The 22,457-nt window shown below is 41.5% G+C and overlaps 2 protein-coding genes across 6 annotated transcripts in view; one reads left to right on the top strand and one right to left on the bottom strand.

Annotated features, from left to right (window-relative positions):
• The window catches only part of Fastkd2 (FAST kinase domains 2), a 19,522-nt gene extending 3,478 nt beyond the window's left edge, over positions 1–16,044 (bottom strand). The window contains 13 exon segments of the mRNA XM_059278791.1: positions 1,092–1,307; positions 3,108–3,271; positions 10,369–10,541; positions 11,911–12,050; positions 12,284–12,407; positions 12,698–12,809; positions 13,452–13,480; positions 13,482–13,554; positions 13,983–14,062; positions 14,065–14,313; positions 14,315–14,487; positions 14,490–14,809; positions 15,626–16,044. Coding sequence (XP_059134774.1) covers positions 1,092–1,307; positions 3,108–3,271; positions 10,369–10,541; positions 11,911–12,050; positions 12,284–12,407; positions 12,698–12,809; positions 13,452–13,480; positions 13,482–13,554; positions 13,983–14,062; positions 14,065–14,313; positions 14,315–14,487; positions 14,490–14,721 — 1,765 coding nt within the window. The 5' untranslated portion in view covers positions 14,722–14,809; positions 15,626–16,044.
• Positions 15,731–22,457, top strand: part of Mdh1b (malate dehydrogenase 1B) — a 30,289-nt gene continuing 23,562 nt past the window's right edge. For 3 of the 5 annotated variants that reach the window (XM_059278787.1, XM_059278785.1, XM_059278789.1), the window contains exons 1-2: positions 15,733–16,045; positions 21,778–21,890. In XM_059278787.1, the coding sequence (XP_059134770.1) occupies positions 21,799–21,890 (92 nt within the window). In that variant the 5' untranslated portion in view covers positions 15,733–16,045; positions 21,778–21,798. Of the gene's footprint in view, positions 16,046–16,654; positions 16,814–21,777; positions 21,891–22,457 lie in introns of all 5 variants that reach the window. The other 2 variants (XM_059278788.1, XM_059278790.1) reach the window with 2 other exon arrangements.

Here is a 22,457-nt window from a genome sequence, read left to right on the forward strand (position 1 = left end):
AGGGTGCGATCGTGGCACCTCCGTCTTGGGGGAAAGTAATACCTGTCTAGTTGGACTTCAGGCCTGCTCAAACGGAGGAGTCCATGCCCGGTACTGTAAACCTAGCCAACCACCAGTGGCTGATGAGGCCACAACCGTAGAGAAGAACCTACTGTCACTTTCCTAAACTTGATCATTTCTAACTGCATCCTAAATACTGATCCTTAGCACAGAGAGGTGCAGCTCTCACTTGTCAGCAAAGACGCTTCCAAAGTCTGAAGGAGGGACTCTCACAGAAAGCCACAACTGTGACGGTGGGATGCCCAACACCAACTGGCACATCTACAGGGCAGTCTCCACATCTAAGGCTTAGGGAATGTCTCAGGCAGGGGCACAGAAACTATGACTGTAAGGAGCAGAGGACTGGGACATCTGCTGTGAGGCAGTATCTTCTACCTGGGATGCTGCACCCAGGAAATCTTAACAATATGGCCACCCAGACAAGACCTGCCCACCACCACACCACCAGCTGACATGCGAACATGGATGAGGAAACATCTCCCAAGCTGTGTGTCATCCCCCCCACACCCCCAACCCCCCCCACCCCCCCCACCCCCAACCCCCCCCACCCCCCCACCCCCAACCCCCCCCACCCCCCCACCCCCAACCCCCCCACCCCCCCACCCCCCCCCATCCCCCCAACCCCCAACCCCCCAACCCCCAACCCCCCAACCCCCCCACCCCCCGCCGATGAAGAGTACAGGCAGTTAACGGGGCTGGGAGAAGAATGAGTCTCCTCCAGGGACAAGCCTCATGGTGTGGTATCTAGTCCCAAGTGGTCAGTGGTACACGAACAAGTATAGCACTAAATGCACTCTCAAGCTGTATTTATACTTATGTGTGTGCACGTGTGTACATGTGTAAGAATAATTAGGAAGAGGTCATGAATCTGAGCGGGAGTCTGGAGCGTGTCATAGAAGGGGCTGCAGAGAGGAAAGGGGGTAGAAATGATATAAATACAGTACTCAGGCTTGAATATAATCTCCAAATCCTTTGTCAGAACCAACAAAAAATATATTTTAAAAATAAACAAAATAGAGGGAAAGCCATACCAATGTGATAATTATGTGGCAGCTGCACATTTCTCGAGAAGTATCCTTCGCCCTCCCAAAGGTTGCTGAGCACCTCCGCCACCCTGTCATTGGGATGGGACGGTGACCGTGGCAGCTGTGGCAACGGGATGTGGACAGCTTTGTAATGAGCATTTCCATCAAGTTTCAGACAAGTATTCAGAACATGAAGCTTATGAATATTCTTCTCTGCGTCACCTAAAAATACAAAAGCAAACACATGATTAAAACATTAATGCCATATTTTAAAATACTAATGTATCTCTGTTTCTAATTACCTCTTAAAATCTTTCTTACTCAGTGTATATTAACTCACTGTACAAAACAATGATTTACATTCGCATTCATATTTATAAAGAACTTTGATCATATTCACCCCAATTCCCTCCACTCATCCTCTACTTTGTTCTAGTTTGTTTATTGAAAAATAAATTTTTTCATACAATATATTCTGATCACAGTTTCCTCCCCCAACTCCTCCCAGATCCTCCCATCTACCCAACACCATACCCTTTCTTTCTCTATCTTTAGAAAACAGGTAAACCACACACACACACACACACACACACACACACACACACACACACACACACCAGAATTTTAAAAAAGAAAAAACACACACAGATATAAAAACACAAAATCAGAAAACAAATACATAAGCAAAAGACCAGTAAGATTTTTTTTAAAAAAGTCCAGACAAGGTTAATATAAGACAATAGAAAAATACCATTGAGTTCATTTTGATTGGCCATCTCCTGTTGGGCATGTGGCCTCCCCTTTAGTGTGGTAACCCACTGAGTCTCTACTGGAGAAAACTAATTTTTACTTTACAAGTGGTATCAATTGCAGACAGCTTCTTGGTTAGGGACAGGGACTCATGGCCTCGTCCCCCTCAGTGCTGGGACCCCTCTGGCTGAACCTGTGTGGGCTACCACAGTCTGTGAGAGTCTTGTGTGCACCAGTCCTATATCTGGAAGTCACTGTTTCACTGGGGTCCTCCCTCCCCTATGGAGTCCTCCTGACTCCTCTTCTGTAGAGCTCCCTAAGCCCTGAGGGGAGATTTTGATGTCTTTTCTTTGTTCCCAGAATTTTCTCATTGATTCCCTGGTTTTCACTCTAGATCACTGAGTGACCTGCATTTGCTAATGTTTCAAACCTTAAGCTACCTTTAGAAGTGACTTGGTCTAAACTCGTTTTATAGGAGAGAAACTATCTAAAAAGTTGGGACTAGACTCCAAGCCTTCAAGTCTACTCTCCAACAATAAATTCTTTTTAAAAAAATCAGTAGATGGGGTTCACTTTTCATAATTCAATTTCAGGATTTTATAGCATTGTTTATAAAATGAATTACAGCTACTTTATTTTAAGACACATAATTAAATTTTGTACATCTACCCAAATACTGTTTTTCTTCACTTAAAATCAGTAACTGTAGGGCATGATAACACACACCTTTAATCCCAGCACTTAGGAATTCCACCCTAGAGAGGCAGAGGCAGGTCAATGTCTCTGATTTCCAGGCCACCCTGGGCTACATAGACTGGTCTCAAAAAAAAAAAAAAAAGAAAGAAAGAAAGAAAGAAAGAAAGACAGAAAGATGATTAATTTGGTTTCAAGAATAAATAAACTGACTAATTTGGTTCCTCTTGGTCACTGGATGTAACAGGCATCTATCTTATTGCAGAGGAGGAGTGACTTTCCTTGGTGACCTGGGCTGATATACTTAATGGCAGACTACAGAAAAGGAACACAAACACCTGTGATGGGGAACACCGAGCTGTGAGCATGTGCAGACAGTGAACACCTTGCATGCAGCGCAGCCTAAGAGCGACAGCTCTGCACACCTTTCTTCCTCCTGCAGTGGGGATGTCACTAAGGGTGGCTCCGGGGCCTTTGACCTCACCATTATCAGCTGGACTCAGCGACATTTGCTCTGCAAATCTGAACTAAGGCTGCTCTAAAAACCCCACTTGGAATGACAAGCCAAGTGCACACTACCTGAAGTCAGCAGTTCACTGATGATGGTCTTTTTGGTAAGCTGGTTAATGAGGGCCAGGGGGAAATAATTCATCAGGCAAAACGAATACACAACACTCAACAGGTTTTCAGAGGAGATGTGGTGAAGACGAACAGTCAGAGCACTCGCCATAGCTTCTAGGAACCTTTTGAGGAACAAAGGAGAGTCAGATTTCAGATGAACTTCCAAAGCAAGGGCACAGAAGAGCTTCCATGCTATAGCACCAAGGTCTTTGAGAAATGCAAAGACATGGGATGAGACAATTAGACTTGTAACTAAGCATCCATACATAGTGCAGGACATAGTACATCCCATGGTAAGTGTACATATCCAATAAATGACTATTGTGGATGTACTGCATGAAAATGTTTTTATAGGCCTTCAATCATTTCACTCCTATTAAAACTCTACGGCGTAGCAGTATTATTATTCCCATAAATAAAGGTGAGTGAACAGGCTCAGAAGTTGAGTAATTCATCCATGAACTAATTACAGTGGATGGGCAGCCCGTGCAGAGACAAGGTTAGAACCTAAATGGGCGGGCACTAGAGCCTTTTTATCTTTACATAGTTTCTACTACCACTACAGTTTTATAAGCAATTAAAAATTGTTAGCTATCAAACTCTTAGAAATGAATTACAGGCCTAAGCCTACCAATCACAGCTACTGTGCAGCATCCACAGCAGCTAAGCACAGGCAGAGGGGAAGGGTAACACGTTGTGGAGGTGACACTGTTAATAAATGGCAGACTTCCCTTGAACCCAGGTGAAGCGTGACTCTCAGGGCTGATGGTATCCCTAGCAGAACACACAAAAATGAAATACAGAGAGAGAGTTATGGAGGTGTAGAAGGGAGAGAGGTGCTTCCGGGAGAATTGGAAAGGTAGATGCAGTAAGAAAGGGAAGCTCGTCTGAACGGAGCCCTGACAGCACAAGCTCTGTGCCACAGTAGAACAGTGGATGAAGAAGGCATGGAGCAGGATGAAGACAAGGGCCAATGTGCTGGGAAGAAAGCTCAGACTGACGAGATGGTGCAGACCAATGCTCGAGATCAACTGGGCAGTCTCGGTGGCCAGGCCAGCAGAAGGCCTGCAAGCTGAAGAGAAAGAAGTACACAGGGTGGGATGAGCACACTGGATCCTGGAGAAAACAGCAAGGCAATGGTACTAAGCTGGGAACTGACTGAACCAGGCTCATGCAGCAGTCACAGTAGTGAGCAGTCCACTTTTAAATCTAGTACAAAAGTTAAAAGAAAAAATGACTAAGAATACAACTATTAAAAAGTAAATATGCAATCTTAAAGATATAAATTATAAAATCAATAACAAAGAGTGGGAAAGAATAAAGTTGTCTAGATTTGGAGGAATAGATACATTAAATTACAAAGACACAGTAAAAGAGAAAAAACAGAAAAAATATAAAACAGAAAACGAAATGGCAATAGTAAAGCCTTCTCTACCAATAAAAGCTTGAAATATATCTGTACTGTGATCATTAATCTTCATTGTCAACTTGACAGGATGTCTAGTCACCATGGAAACATACTTCTGAGTATGTCTGTCAGGGCACTTTCAGAAAAGCTGAAATGAGAAGGGAAGACACCCACACTCAATGTGGGAAGCACCACCCTATGACTTTGGACTCTGGACTAAAAAAAGGAGAAAGCTACTGCATGGCAGCATTCTGCTTCCTGAGTGTGGATGCCATGTGACCAGCCCCATGTTCCTGCCACCATGACCTCCCTCTCCATGGTCAGCTGTACTCTACACTGTTCATCTTACACTGTTTTACCGTGAATTTGCCACAGCAATGAGAAATGTAACTGACACATGTATTAAACGCTCCAATTAAAAGACAGAAAGTAGCTAAACAGATAACAAAATAAATGAGATCTAACTATATACTGTGTACAATGGGCTTACTTTAGATTAAGGACAGGTAGTCAGAAAGTGAAAAAATTGAACAGAAGAAGACACTACAAGCAAATGGTGATCCAAGACCAGGGGGGATCATATTTATATCAGAAAAAAGAGATGTTTCAGTCAAAAACTGTCACAAAAGACAAAGACAGTCATTCCATTAGAAGAGTCAGCTCACCATGGAAATGGGACAGTTCAAAAATGCATAAGGGTTCAACACCAGGAAACATACCTAGAGTGAAATCTGAGATCTTACGGACAGACAGACACCAGTACAGTAATGGAAGAGATCTTCCCCTTCATTCAATAATCATCAATGCAGAAATTTAGACAGAGAACTGAACAATACTACACCCAAAATGACAGTGCAGACAAAGACCGCCCACTTGACAGCATCAAAACACACTCTCTTCTTAAGCACACGCAGGACAAATTGCGTGCAAAGGCCCAACAAAGTTAACACATTGAAGAAAGTATAAAATCTTGTCACTATCAGTTTACACTACAACAAGGCAAGCTGGAAATCACTAACAAATGAAAAACCGGAAAATTCATAAAGGTAAAATTATTCAACATACTCTTGAACAACTAGTGGGCCACAGAAGAAATCAAACACAAAATTATAAAAATAAATTCCAACAAAGCCACAGCACACCAAAAATAACAGTATTCAAAAAAAGCAGCACCTATAGGGAAGTTCGCAATGATAAATGCTATCTTTAAAAAAATATTTCAAATCAACAACAACCTTAATTTATACCTCAAAAAACTAGAAAAAGAGGCTGGAAGATGGCTCAGCAGTTCCTGAGTTCTGTTCTTAGCACTTACATGGCAGCTCACAGCTGTCTGTATCTCCAGTTCCAGGATCCAATTTCTTTTTCTGGCCTCCACAGGCACCAGGCACACATGTATTAGACACACATATGCACAGACAAAATACCCATAAAATGAAAGTAAATAAATCTCTAAAAGAAAGAAACTTGAAAAAGAACAAACCAAACCCTGAGTTAGTAGAGGAAGAAAGTAATGAAGATTTAAAGAGAAACAAATATGAACCAGAGGGAACGATCAACAGAAGAGGCAAACCCCTAACTAAACTAGTGGGAAAAAGACAGTAATCTGAAATGCAGAAACCCCTAACTAAACTAGTGGGGAAAAGACAGTAATCTGAAAAGCAGAAATGAGAGATGAGACAATACCACTAACACCACAGAGATAACAAAAGGGGCTGGGGCTGTCACTTAGCTGGTACAACGCTTACCAGGCCTGAAGCCGCAGGTTCAATCCCCAGTACCCCAGACTAGGCATTGGGGGGAGCACATCTATAATCCCTGACATTTGGGAGGCTGAGGTGGGAAGATCAAACCTTCAAGGCCAGCATAAGCTACATAGTGATCTCAAGTTAAAAAAAGATGCATGTAACCTTTGCACATCGTCCTGTATACTCTAAACCATCTTTCAATTATGTATAATATCTAATACAATGCAAATTCTACATAATTAACTGTGATACTTTCACAGAAAAATAACAATAAAGTCTGTACATGTTCAGCCTCTCTCCCCTGACACACACACAATAATAAAAGGAACCTAATAAAATATTATGAAAAAAATGTTTGCTAACAAATTGGTAGCCAAGAAGAAATAAATTCATATGCAATCAACAAAGACTAAACAATGAAGAAAAAAAATCAAAATAGACCAACAATGAATACAGAGATTGAATCAGCTATCAAAAACCTCACAAAAAAAATCTGGAGGGGTGGCTCAGTAGTACACATACATACATGCAGGCAAAACATTCACATACATAATTGGAAAAAAAAAAAAAACTCTCAACAATGAAAACGTCCAGGACCAGTGTACTTCATTGGTGAATTCTGATGAATTCTACCAAATATTGAGAAGGAGAATAATTAAGTTAACACAACCCTCTTAAACTCATCCAAATATCTACAGAAGAGAGAACATTTCTAAATTCACAAGATGAACATTACCTTCACACCAAAGCTAGGCAACCCATGCTACATGGAACAACAAAACAGCAAACCAAATTCAATGTCATGAAAAAGGATCACAGATATACCACAAACGAGTGAGACCCAGGTGGCTCAGCACATGCAATCAATGAATGCTATATTAACAGAAGGGTTAGAAGAAAATCACACCATTACCTTAATACACGAAGAAATGCATTTGAGAAACTCAATACCTTCTGTGATAAAAGTTTCCCATACATTTGGTATATAATAAAGCCATATATGAAAAGCTCATATAGTCAGCAGCATATTAAATGGTGAAAAACTCAGAAATAAGGCAAGAATGCCTCCTCTTGCCCACTTCTATTTAATATAGTACTAGAAATTCTAGCTTAAGATGAAATAAATAAATAAAAATAAAATTAGGTCCATAAATAATGATACAGGAAAAGGAAAAAGGAAATAAATAAGATTCAAAGCAGAGAAGTAGCATCTGCTGCATTTCTCTACACTAATGAGCTATCTAATTTCTTTTATAATATCACCAAAAAGAATAACTCCACAGGAACAGCCTAACCAAGGAGGTGAGAGACTCACACCCTGCAAACTATAAAACACAGGTTAAAGAAATTAAAAGATGATACAAATAAAACATGGCAAGACACCGCTCACCCACAGAATGGAAGCCACCATTGTTAAAGTGGCCACATTATGTGCAGTGACTCAGTGACTCAGTGCAATCTCTATCAAACTCCCAATAGCATTTCTTTACCCAACCAACAAAAAAGTGATCCTGAAATTCATACGGAAACCAGGTTGCCTGAATCCCTTAGCAGTCTTGGAAAGAAAGAACTAGGCGGGCACTACAGCAGCTTTCTGCTTCAGAACATATTACAAAGCTACAATAACTTAAGAAAAAGCAGTTCTGCAGAAAAAGAAGCAAGGCACCAAAAGCACACAATGGAGAAAGGGAGCTCTTCAACAGTGCTGGAAAAACTGGGTATGTACATAAAAAGAATAAAATTAAACCTGTCTTACACTTCACACAAAAATCAACTTAAAAATGAGTAAGCATAAGACCTGAACTCCTAAAACTCCTACAAGGAAAATATATGAGAAAGCTTTATTTTTATGACATTGTGTAGAACAATGACTTTTGACTATGACATAAAAAATACAGTCAACAAAAGCAGAAATAGTCAAGGGGACAACAGCAAACTACAATTCTTCTGCTACGCAAATGAAGCAGTCGACACAATCAAAGAAGGGAAGAAAACACTTGCAAACTGCATACCCAACAGGGGCCCACCATCCAAAACACAGAAGCAATGCCTACAATGAAGTGCGTGAAGACACAATCAGGAAAGGACAGAGGACGTGACAGCTGCATCTCCAGAACAGACCCGCAGTGCACTGCAGTAAGGAAGGATGCTCAGCACAACCCAGACTACCAAGAGCTATGCCCTGCACCTGTTAGGATGGCCACAAAGGCAGGACAAGGAGACATGGAGTAGTCAGAGCTAGCCCATGCCACACAACGCACACTGTGAGGGGAACCCTTGCACACCACACTGTGCTCAACATTGGAGAACAGTTCTTCCACACCACACTGTGCTCAACATTGGAGAACAGTTCTTCCACACCACACTGTACTCAACATTGGAGAACAGTTCTTCCACACGACACTGGACTCAACATTGGAGAACAGTCCTTCCACACCACACTGGACTCAACATTGGAGAACAGTTCTTCCACACCACACTGGACTCAACATTGGAGAACAGTCCTTCCACACCACACTGTGCTCAACATTGGAGAACAGTTCTTCCACACCACACTGTGCTCAACATTGGAGAACAGTTCTTCCACACCACACTGTGCTCAACATTGGAGAACAGTTCTTCCACACCACACTGTGCTCAACATTGGAGAACAGTTCTTCCACACCACACTGTACTCAACATTGGAGAACAGTTCTTCCACACCACACTGTACTCAACATTGGAGAACAGTTCTTCCACACCACACTGTACTCAACATTGGAGAACAGTTCTTCCACACCACACTGTACTCAACATTGGAGAACAGTTCTTCCACACCACACTGTACTCAACATTGGAGAACAGTTCTTCCACACCACACTGTACTCAACATTGGAGAACAGTTCTTCCACACCACACTGTACTCAACATTGGAGAAGAGTTTTTCCACACCACACTGTACTCAATATTGGAGAACAGTTCTTCCACACCACACTGTACTCAACATTGGAGAACAGCCCTTCCACACTGTGCACACTACTAGGATGAAACTAAATAAATAAGGGAGAATTCCTCAAAAAATAAAAACCCAAATACAAAAAAATATGGTCTCTTGATCTCACATTCAGGAATATTTCTTTCTCTCTTTCTCTCTTGTTTGTTTTAGTTTTAGGTTTTTGAAACAAGAATCTCATTCTGTAGCCTAAGCTTGCCTCTGACTCACAGCAATCCTCTTGCTCCAACTTTCCAAGTGCTGGGATTACAGGCATGGCTACCACAGCAAGTTTTCCAAGTACATTTTGAGATATAAGAATTAAACTCAGGATCTCAACCAGATATGTACACTCTTAATGTTCAACACAAAAGTCAATATACGCTAACAACCTAAATGTCCATCAAGAGATGAATAAATATAACATGGTATAAATATACAACTGGAATATTATTTAATCTTTAAAAGGAGACAAATCCTTCCATATGATATGATACAAATGAACTTGGAAGACAATGGGTTAAATGAAGAAGCCTGTCTAGATGGCCACATTAACACATATTCCAAATTGAGGAACAGTAGAATGAATGTGAGGAGGAAGGAGAGAGGGAAAAAGAGGGGGGGTGCTGGTCAGCAGGGATGGTTCAAATATGGAGGAGGATGCAGCTCCAGACAGCTGTGCTAAGTCTGGAATCAGCCACACTGTACTGTCCACTTGACAGCCGCTAAGAAAGCATCTCTCTTGTCAAGAATCCTTACCACAACAATTCATTTTAAAGAGACATTTCCCGACATTTTGATGAAGTTAAAAAGGACAAATAATTTAGACGTTCATAGGGAAAAGTGGACAAGCTCAAAATGAAAACTCCTCTAAAGAATGAACAACTGTACCATAAATAACAAGCAAACAAAGGACCACACAGGCGCAACTCTACTATATATATAGATATATCTATATATATAGATGCAGCAGTACTTCTAGACATGGTGGCCGCTGTGAACATGGTCATGCTTCCTAATGCGGTAAGCCTGAGGTGTGCAATCATTTTTGTAAGCACGCCATGGGATGGTGTAAAGGAAAGCGGTACGTACTCTCTGTTCTGGCCTCTGTGGATGTGATTGAGAGAAGAACACACGTGAAGGATAGAAACAATGTTCTTCATGTTTAGAGACCCAGGGTCCTCCACTACTTTCTCCATAAGCTTGTCCATCAATTCAGGAGGTCGAAAACCAAGGTTTTCAAATAACATGAGGAAAAAGATAACCTTAAAAATAGAAGGGAGGGGAAGTTACTCAACAGCTACAATATGCTAGTATAAGTTTTTAAATCTCAAAGAACTTAAGCAACAAAATACTACCCCAAAAGGAATAATTATATATTCTTTTTGTCCTTTAATCAGATATCAACTTAATGAGCAATCTCTTTCAAAGATGAGAACCAAGACAGAGAATGATCTCCACACCTCAATTAAAATCTTTCTTAGCTGGGCAGTGTTGGCACACACCTTTAATCCCAGCACTCGGGAGTCAGAGGCCAGCCTGGTCTACAGAGCGAGTTTCCGGACAGCAAGGGCTACACAGAGAAACCCTGTTTCAAAAAACCAACAACAAAAAAAACCTTCCTTATCCATTTTTCACACAACAGATCTGAACATTACTTTAAATTGTGCCTTTTCTGAAGTTTTCCAGATGACCAACCCCATATTGAACTGCTCCCACTCCTAAACACTGCCTAGATTCTCATACATAGGATAACTGAAACATTTTTTCTTTTTACCCATAGGCTGGCTTGAGCTCTCAATCCTCTAGCCTCACCCTCATGAGAAGCTGGGTGAGATTACAGATGTGTGCCACCATGCCCAGCTGGATTACCTGAACCTTAACCCTAATACGGTGCAAATATTTTTCCTATACTTCCTTGTATTTTTTAATTTCTTTAAAATTAGTATACACAGTATTCCATTTCATTAGGGCATTTTCAAACAAAATTTGTCTTTGTAACTCAAACATGTCTTCTCTAATTTACGGAAGTGAAATACCATGATTAAGATAAATTTCACTTCCAATTTCCTGCTGGGTAATATTTCCCATAAGAATTACTATCTTTGAACTCAATTTTCCTAATAAATTCAAAATTCACCTTACTCTCTTAACCAACTGAACCCACTGATCTACCTGAGCCTCCACCTACTTCACTAGAAAAAGCAAGGCTCACACACTGCTTTATTGAGACATCTGGATTGTTAAACATGGTTCCTGAAAGTCTGTGACTCCAAAGGAAACAACAGACAAGATCATAAAGTAGTAAATTTCACTCTTCAAAACCCATAAGCCTGTCACACATTATTAGTCAGACCCATTTTTTATTATTCAAAGCTAACAAGAAAATAGGATCCACCATGCTAAATAGTTAGCCCCCCTACCGTATAACCCTTTGATAACCAAACAGAAGAACTTTAGACAATGTAGCTCTTCTTTCAGATAGAAAACTGACCTCAGACACTCTACTCTCTCAATACATTGCACTGGAATATTCTGACATCATGACCTATCTAAGCAGAGAGAAACATTTGAAACAAACAAACGAACGAGCTTCCTGAACGTTTCTCTGGGATATCCTCAACTGAAACTCACTTGTTTCAACTTCCAAATTTCAAAAGTTGTAGCCACATAATCTGCTATGCTCTTGAAGAGATCTTCATTTTGGTACCGGAGGTCTCTGCAGGACTGCAGTATGCCGATCAAGACTTTAAAAGGACACCCGTGGATATTATCTTTAAGAATGAGTTAAATACACAAGCATTACCAGATGGTTTTGAACATAAGATTCAAGATACTCAATACCTTCTTTGGGATAAAAACAACACTGTATTTAGAAGGAAAACAAAACTATAGCCAAAAATAAAATTTATATGTAACCAATCATCAGTTCTGCATCATAAGAGCTAAGACTTCAAAACATGTAATGGGTCAGATATGGCAGATCACACAGAAAAAGCCCTCTTACCTATGACCGCCTTACTGCATTCATTCAGAAGGACAACAGAGCGGTGATCCATGGCAGCTAGTACTTCAAACATGTGCTGGGTATTCAAGACAGAAAATCTGTCCAACTCCTTCAAGGCTTTCATCTACAGAAAAACAAACTTGCATTCAATTATCATCTGTGGAAAATGTAATGCCAAAGAAACAGCTTGAGGCTTAAGAAAGGTGATAGACAAATACAGAAGTAGATATATATATATATATATATATATATACACAGATACGTTTGCACACACAGATGGATGTCTTAATTCATTTCAGCAAAGCTAAACCCAAAAGCAAAGCCATATCCTCCTTCAAAACTAACTTTAGGCAGTGACAGGTCAAAGGACAGTTTTTTCAAATTTCATCCACTAGAGAAAAGCCAGGTGTTTACCTCCAATTTCTTCTTAAGAGCAAATGGTGTGTCTTTCCCGATACATTTCATCACTGTTTGTAATGTGAAGATATGTTCTATCTTCCAAACTTGCTGATCAACTAGGATTCTGCCATTAGACACAAGAAATGGGATAATCCTAGAATCCATACCAGAAACCTGAATATTTCATTTGGTCCAGCCCCTACTTGGAATAGGCCAGGAATATGAAATCCACAGATGTGGTCTACCTGCCCAAGAGGGTGTAAGCAGTTAGAGAAGGATCGAAATCATTCTAGGATATTTCCTCTTACATTACTGTACTGTCTTTATTAATGATCAAATTGCATCAGATTGAAGGTATCCTTATAAACCTTCCCTACCCTAATCTGTGACATCAGACCAGTTGTACAATTTTATATTGTTTTAAGATAAACCAGTGTAACGTAATCCCTACAGTACCCGAGTAACTATCCTGAATTGAGTATACATGTCAGTTTTCCCCCAACTTTACATCAGTACTAGAGTCTAAGAAAAACTAATTTCAATATTACCTATGCATCTTTTTATAAAGAGATCCTTTACAAAGTACTATCTTCGGTTTTACATCATCCAGAATTGGGAATTTAAGTTTAATAAAGTATTAACTACTTCCAATGCCTTCCTTACCAGTGCCTCCCAAAAAAAGGAATTCAATTTTTGTCGGGCTTTTTAATTCCCCATATAAGGGCCACAGAGAAAACCATGTGAAGAAAAACTAGGGGCTCTTACCAGCAGCCCTGCTCGAAGCGCATTCACATTCATAGCAGGGCTCCAACGTCTCTAAAACGGTTGACAAAATTGAAAGACATCTCTCGTCACACTCATTGATGCGCTCACTGTTAAAATACAATTGCAAATACACCAAGGGTGATGAGAAGTGTCCCAGCTTCCCCAAGCCAAACCTCTGAACTCACACTTTCAAAGGCCTAAGTACCAGACCAGGAATTCACAAAGTCCACAATACACACCTCTTTGGGAAATAAGATGTGACAATTCAGTGACTTTTCCAAATAACCGACACATAACCTTCTTCATTCCCACTTAACCCCTAGAGAAGGTAAGTGCGGCGGGATTTCAGATTTCCAAATCAAAAGAAATGATCTAACTTAAGGCCTCCTAGACATACAATATATAACGCAGAAATGCACAAAAATTATATTCCACTGACGGTCTCTTTTAAGGAAGCTATACACGTCTCCTTTCCCTGGCTCCTTCGCAGTACGTTTAAACATAGTAAAGCCACACTTGAGTCTCTCCTTTTGACTTACCTGAATCGTCCTCAGCAGCCGTCTGTACCATAAGAGTGTTCTGAGGGACGCCAAGCTTCATTATCGCATTAAGAGACTGAACAGAAGGTGGTCATAGTGCATAATCTTGGCTTCTCTCATCAGCTGCTCACAACACAGCTGGCTGAAGGCAGGGTGGCTGAACATCAGCTGTATTTCAAAGCGCCGTTTGTCCTCAGATACCCTTTTGGCAATTGTCCACATCGCTAAGAAATAGCTACTGCCAGGGAACGTAGGTGCTTTTGAAAATGTATCCAGCACATCACTCAAAGAGTTACACTCCTGGGCCAGCTTTTTATGATTCACAGAGGGTTGGTCTCGTTTTCCTGGTGAGCACATCTTCACTGGAGGTAGGATGGAAGTTTACTTTCATTAAATCACGATCAGATGTCCCATCAGAGACAAGAGAATGTTCTGAATCAGAGGAAAATCTTCTAGGACAAAGTACTCTGTCACGTTTAAAGACAGCTGCACGGCTTATGCTTTAGTGTGAGTACAACCATCTACCGATTTTGAAATACCCTGAAAGAGGTATCTGACAGACGGTCGCAGTCCCTCATCAAAACCAGTTAGCAGACCGTTTCTTGGGTTCCATTGTGAATGAACTACTTCTGGTCTGCCAAATCCCAGAGGACAGATCCTCAAAACTCTGCTTCTTGGAAGTGAAGTACTCAGTTGTCTGATGTTCCATAACAAGGAATGTGCTTTGTTATTCATTTTGCTATCCTCTGGCACACTTTCAAATACTCAAGATGCAACAAAACTTAACTTCTTCCTAAAAGAGAGCACCGTGCTGTGGACAATCCTGTAGGGGATAGGTGGATGAAAGAAAAAACAGTTAAAATTGTTGATTAAATAAGGGAAACGCATCTAACAGGAGCTTGCATGGGTCCTATTAAAATGGTAAAACTATATCCCAATATGTTTATATCCCATTATGTTTCTTCCACTTTTACTCCAATGTGAACATCGTTATAAAGTACCCAGTCACTTTAACAGTTGTGGTATAAAGTGATGATGATGATGATGATGATGATGATGATGATGATGATTTCCCGTGTAGGTGTTCAATAAATCTTCCTCTGCTAAGGGCAATTTTGTTAACACTACTTTGGAGGCCTCCACTGAAAACAGTGTCATCGGTGGACACTTTCAACCAAATGATCTAGCAATGGCCAAAACTAAACCGTTAAGGAAACGCACTTGGAGGTAGGGAAGAAAAAAAAAAAAAATGAAAACAGCCAGAGCGGTGGTGTCTCACCCCTCTAATCCCAGCGCTCGGGAGGCAGAGGCAGTTGGATCTCTGTGAGTTCGAGGCCAGCCTGGTCTGCAGAGTGAGTTCCAGGACAGCCAGGTTTCTACACAGAGAAACCCTGTCTCGAAAAAACAAAACAAAACAGACTAAATGAAAACAATGCTCTCCGTGCTTAAGAAGCTCCAATCAGCCAGCCTCATCAAGTCCCCGAAACCGGAGCCAGCGTCTTTCTCAACTGGGCCACCCAGCATCAACACACCACCCTAAACTTAAGACCGAAGACACTCCTCAAACTTTTCTCCACCCGATAAAAAGGACTACTCACGATACCGCCCACGATTCCGCTTATGCTCGACACCCTCTCACCTTAGGACAGAACCCCGTGGCTGCACACAGGCGCAGCCATGACACTTCCGCCCAAAGCGGCGCGGCCGGTGACATTCTACGGATTCCTGCACAGGTCAAAAAGCCTAGGTTCGCGGCGGCCGTAGACGGCCACATGTAGAGGAGGGGAAACTGTCAAAAAAAAAAAATAGTTTCTCTTCTCGGAGGAAGAGACAGAGTCGAAGGCCGTAGGAGTCCATGGAGCTTATAAAGATAATGGATGGTTGTTCCCATAAACTCAACACATTCAAGAAGTAACTTTGAACTTGCCTCTGGCGGTGCGGCAGCTTCTGAGAGCGCCTGCGCCACTCCCACAGCGCCGCGCGGTTGCCAGGAAACCGCGACGCCGTGGTCCCAGTCTCTAGACCTTGCTAGAGATCATGGCCAAATTCGTGATCGCGGGTGAGTTCTTCTCCAGGGAGCCCACAGAGCGTTTCCCGTGGCCGTTAGTCAGCCTTATGAAGGGGCTTCTATTCTGCAGCCCCATCCTCAGGCAGATCATCTCAGGCTTTCTAGATATTCGTTCCAACATGCGTGCTAGACAGTGGCGATGTGCCAAACTCTGATGAGCACCGGGGACACAGTGGGGAAATTTTTAATTTCTGCCCTTGGCGAGTTTTAATTCCCTCGGGGATACAAAACATATAAAGAATTACTTTGATCTGCTGGGGTTAATGTAATGAGAGAGAGGTGCACAGGCCTCTGGGCGAATAGACGCCTAACGTGGGGATGTGGGATAGCGAAGAGATGGACACAAGAAACTAAGCAGAGAAACTGTTAAATGAACCATCCCAGATAAAGGCAAAGGCTAGAAGAGCTGTAGTCTAACAGAGGAACTGGATGTGGAATCATGGCGGGACCTGGGGCTAAACTTACAAAATAGAAACTAGACTCTTGTATCTTACAAACAACTAGGGGGAAAAAAGGGGTTGAACTAAATCTTGAACACAATGAAGAGTTATTGAAAGAATTTAAGCAAAAATAGTGACAATGGGTTTGCATTTTTAAAAGGTCATCTCGGCAGCTAGAGGCAACAACCCACTTACTGTGTGTCTGCTTGCTCCCTCCTCACTGCTGTTCTGTCTCTAGCCCTTCATTCCACCCCCTCTGGCTTCTACTTTTGCCTCCATAGGCAAACTGGTTTTACCACCATCACCAACGATCTCTTAGGTAAGCTGTTCAGTATTTGTCTTAGTTTGTCACCAGAGAAGACTGCTCGGACTTGGGTTCAAGCCAACAGAAAGTCCTTTATTAGCTGGCCGGCAACTACACCAGGTGTTCCGGATCCCAGGGTAGCCCTGAGCCTTTCTTGGGGTGACCTTTTAAGCACAAAAAATCATGTTCTGGGTTGACACACTTCAGTGAACAAGAACAGTTAGCCAGAAGTAGAACTACAGAAGCCAAGAAAGCAAGATTAACACATTTTGAGACTTTCCCAGAACTATATGGACTTTGATGGATTGGGCCTTTGCTTTAGTTTTGGCAGGTGGTGCTGTCTACCTGCTGAGTTTTACAGCCTTAATGGTCCATCACAGAGTTAGTTGTGCTAAGGTCTGGGACCCTGTTCCAAGTTGACTTCTTGGTTACACTGAACACAATTGGCATTTGCCATCTCTATGGGAAGTACTTCTTTTGCTTCACTACTCATTCAGATAAATATTTTTAGCACTAGAAAACTGGATGGTGGGGATACAATAGACAAGTTTCAGGGCATGCTGGATGTAACAGTAACAGTGTTCTAGAAGGAAAGGTGGCAGAGGGGCCTCACTAGGCAAGGGCTTGCAGAGGGAGAGGTGGTTAAGCAGATAACAGAACAGTAAGAGTTAGAAAGCACAGAAGATGCAGGAATAAACAGAACAATCTAGGGGTGGATAACAGGGAGCAGAGCTAGAGTGTGTGGCTATTACAAAGACGGTGTATGGTTGTATATGGAAACCCAACGCATTCAGGCACTAACTTGGAACCCTAGCTTTTCTGAGTGTAACAAGTCTTTCTCTGTCCCACCAGCACACCCCACCCCGCAAAACGACACAGAGATTTATTATGAATTAGGCTTGTTTCCAACTAGCTCGTATAACTTAAATTAAGCCATATGTTATAATCTACGTTCTTCCACGCACTTGGTACCTCATCTCCATTATTCCCATCCTGCTTCTCCTGCATCTGGCTCACAACTCTGCCTTCCTTCTTCCCAGAGCTCTCTCTGTCCAGATGTTTCTGCTATTCCTCCTGCCTAGCTATTTGCCATTTAGCTTTTTATTAAATCAACCACAGGGACATATCTTCACACAGTGTGGAGGAATATTCTATAACATCTGAGAGCACTTGGCAGGTGAAGATGCCAGGAAACCACAAAGCCATGGTGCCAGTCTCTAGGTCTTGCTGGAAATCATAGGCAAATTTGGTGATAATTGAGAGTATTTGGTAAGCATGCAATTGAAATGAGTCTAATAGGACTGGACGAAAGGATGCAAGGAACAGTGTCCTAAGCTGAAGGCAGAGGGAGACAATGCAGATTTTCCTGAGCCACATTAAATGGTTTAGACTTTGGCTAAAGTACCTGGAAAGTTTTTGTTTTAGGAGGAGATAAAGCAATGAAGTTTTTAATCTTACCTGAGTGTTAAGGATGCAACAAGAGACCAGTTAGGAGACTGGAGCTATGTAGTGCAGGAAGCAACTGCTTTAGCATTGTGGTCAATGTGAACAGAGAAAAATAAATGGACTAGGGAATGATCTGAGAGATGGGATGTGTGAAACAAGATGTCTAATTCACTAAGTGAGTGCAGGAAATAAAGGGAAAGTTATACGCCTAAGCAGTGGACAACTAGGTAGATAGGGTCATTTGAAAAACCTTCATCAGAAGAATAAGTTTAATAATCTAGATACTCATAGTATTTCCTCTCTTTTTTTGAGACAAAGTCTCACTTTTAGCCCTGGCTGATTTGAACCTGACTATGTAGGCCAGGCTGGGCTCAAATTCACAGAGATCTGCCTGTTTCTTCCCCCGGAGTGCTGGGATTAAAGGTATAAAACTATACCCAACTACCCTTAATATTCTTAAATAAGGAGATGGACATAACTGTTGTTGGAATGTTAAAGGTCTTATAATAAAAAAAAAATCCAGAGCCAGATATCAGGGTGAAAGCCGAAAGATCAGGGAAGCAGAGCAGCCAGCCACTGTTCTTACCTCTACAAAACCCTCAGCCTAAAGAGAATGAGTTTCTGTTTCCTTATACCTTCTATACCTTTCTCTGCCCTGCCATATTACTTCCTGGGATTAAAGGTGTGTGTGCTTCCCAAGCAAAGGCATGAGATCTCAAGTGCTGGGATTAATGGTGTGTGCCACCACTGCCTGACCTCTATGTTTAATCTAGTGGCTGGCTCTGTCCTCTGATCCGCAGGCAAGTTTATTAAGGTACACAATATATCATCACACATAAATGCTCTAGAATGTAGGACTCTTCTACCTTTTTGGTAGGAGACGTAAAATTGAAATGACCCACATGGGATAATTATTCACAATGCACTGGTTAAGCCAATTAAAGTTTTTAGTTCTTTTATTAATGGCTAGAACAAGAGTGGGCTCTTGTCTCTGAAAGTTCTCCTGGTACCCAAGCTAAGGGGTATGGCATTTTTAAAAGCAAAAATTGCAAAGACCATAATTTACCTCGAAATTAGGTAAGGGTCAGTGTATCCTTGAAAAGTTCATTCCTGGCAACGCTTAGTAATTATTTCAGACATAGCATGACAACTATTTTTAAATCATATCTTCTTTAGTTACTTTATCTAACTTTAATTGTTTTGGTTAATACATCCAGAACGTGGTCAAGGCCACACAAATCTCAAATGTGTTGCCAAGGCAGACATAACTATGGGGGTGGGTGGAAATGGAGGCCTGAGAACTGTTTAAGCAAGCCCAAAAACGGAGTTAGAACACGATGGTGTTACCTTAGTCGTTTCAGAACAGAATCCAAGCTTATACTGCCCAGTGCCCATTCAGAAAGAGATGGCAGAACTCAGGAAAGTGTAGGCATCTAGATAAGACACTGTGCTCGGTTAGGAATACAGATTGCTACTTGAAAACAAGGAATTTGGCCAGAAAAATATGCAGATAAGGCATGAAATTATGTGCCTTGCAGAATGGTTCCTTTTCATGGATTGATGAGGAAATGGGAACTTACAAAGCATAGAAAAGACTAGCCAGAGAGTTAGAAAGAAAACCTGCAGAATATCCCACCATAGTGATGCTCTCCAGGACTTACTCCACAGGAAGTGGAAACAAGCAAGAGTGATAAACGCTACCAGGGTCAAGGAGAAAGAATCAAAAATTACTCATTGTATTAAGGACTTCAAGGTCTTTACTTGTTTATATTTAACTTACATTTAATACAATTAATATAAAATATATTTTACACTGCATATTATATTGTATACAATAGAAAAATATATAATACAAAAATATGTAATTTATATTTAGTACAGTTTCCTGGGAAATTGTGAGAGATGCTAGATTGTAGTGGAATAATAAATGAATGAAAATATGAGCCAAGGGTGGCAAGGACAGAAGACTTTTAAAAGATTGTTTTAATAGAAAGGGGCACATAGGGCCAGGCAGTGGTGGCGCACGCCTTTAATCCCAGCATTCAGGAGGCAGAGGCAGGCGGATCTCTGTGAGTTCAAGGCCAGCCTGAGCTACAGAGCGAGATCCAGGACAGGCACCAAAACTACACAGAGGAACCCTGTCTCAAAAAAACAAATAAATAAGAATAACAGAAAGGGGCACGTGGAAAGCAATGCCCAGGGAGAGGAGACGTGGACTTTTTGTTGTTTAGGGAGGAGAAACTGAAGTTTGAGTTGAATGCATTAAAATATGCTTGAAAGGAGACACTAGAAACATAACTAAGCGTCTAATGGGATGGGAATAATTTGTTGAGCCAGGCTTCCGAGAAGACAAAGCGGGGGTGGTCAGAGGACAAGTGGACTCCTTTTCCTTTGGAAACTCTTCCATTCTTTATATCCGTCTCCCCATTATCTTCTCAGTGACGTCTGGGCAGAAGGAATCCAGATGCAGAAAAGGCAGGTAATTGAGGTCATCTCGGGTGCAGGGCTTTTACAAGCTAATTTCCCAGGAAATGGACAGGATAATTAAATGTGAGCCATAAAGGGGCTTTGAAGTAATTAACAATGGATTTGAACTGGACAGAGAGGCTTATCCATACAGAGGTGTTGAGAAGGATTGATGTTGAGGGGTTTGTGGGATTGGGGGACAGGCACTTAGCCTGTCCTCCTAAACTGACATCCACCTGACTCTCTGGGACGGTTTAACTTCTTAAGTGTACCGCATGGCAAAATGTGCATCTGAAGCTCTCCCTTGGCACCTGCACCTCAGACTGGACATCAGACACCCTGCCAGTCACATATGCCCGCATGCGCTGCATCCCTCCTAGTACACTTGTCTGAATACCTCACCCATGGTTTCTCTCCAATAAGGCCAGCCAGAAAAAAGACGTCAGCCCCTTGTTCTTCCTCCTCCCTCAGCTTGCCCGCAATTCTGTACCATACCATCAAATCTAAAAGGGAGCACATTTCCACTCCTTTCCTCACACTTTACCTTCCAGTGTTTGGGTTTTTTTAAAAAAAAAAAAAAAAAAACATTAATTTGTTTGTTTTATGTGTGTGGGGCCGGGGGAGGAGAATTTGCAGGAGTTGGTTCTCCCCTCCTAGCATTCCTGGAGATCACACTCGTGTCTTTAGGCTTGGTGGTAAGTGCCTTTATCAGCTGTCTCACTGGACTCTTAGTGGCTTCTAATGAGTCGCTCACTGTTAGTATGTCATGCTTAAATAGTATGGTACAGTCTCCTACGTAGTACAGCAGAGTACTAGAGGAGAGTAAATATTTAAAACATGGCTTTTTCCACAAAATTTTATTATGTAAGACTCTGACCTATGAAATGTTCCTTATTTTTTATTAATATAACAAAAATAGATGTCTGTGTTACAGAAGATTACTTTGTACTTTTGTTATAAAGTATATTAGAGTCATGGTGCATTCTCTAGGTGTCTGGCAAATCCTCATAACAGTACGGCAATTTGTATGTGTTCAAAGAAAGCTTAGCTAACTTGAACTCTTCTAGGGAAAGCCAACTGCCCATATTATGCTAAGGCGGAGCTCCTGGCAGACTACTTACAGAAAAATCTTCCTGATTTTCGGATTTTTAAAATCACACAGCATCCTGATGTGTGGGAGGTAAGAAGCTTTACAGTTACTAAATGCACTTATGCAAGAAAGTGTTCTACTTTGATTAAATGCTGGCTGGTGTATCTTTTTGGCTCTGATGATGACTGTATTTTGATGATGATCTATTAATAGCATTTGGATATTAGTAAAAATGAGTTCCTACTTATCAGTCTCAAAACATGGTTTTTTGCTAATATCTGATAGCACAAAGGAGACTCCAGTAAGTGGAATAAATGTGTTGGCTCCACTCTGACCATACCAAGAAAACAGGTAGTTTGTACTTCACTACCTAACTTTTTCTTTCTCCTTCACATGGAGTCCTAATGGTATGAGGACTTATTTATTTGAGATATCCCTATCTGTGGCTGTGTTGCCCCCTGAACAGACTTCAAGATGGAGATTATGCAGATTGAATTCTTACTGGAAAGTGCTCCCAGGACATCCTGAGAGGAAAGGAAGATGGAGGCAGCAGCATTAGGCAAAGGGAGGAACTACAGCAGAGAAGTCGGGGGGATCCTACAGGAAAAGCATGGTGGGGATCCCTTCAAAGGTGTCCCCCATGTTGAAGAAAGGTAG

The sequence above is a fragment of the Peromyscus eremicus genome, chromosome 13 (genome assembly GCF_949786415.1).
Source record: "Peromyscus eremicus chromosome 13, PerEre_H2_v1, whole genome shotgun sequence".
Lineage (NCBI taxonomy): Eukaryota > Metazoa > Chordata > Mammalia > Rodentia > Cricetidae > Peromyscus > Peromyscus eremicus.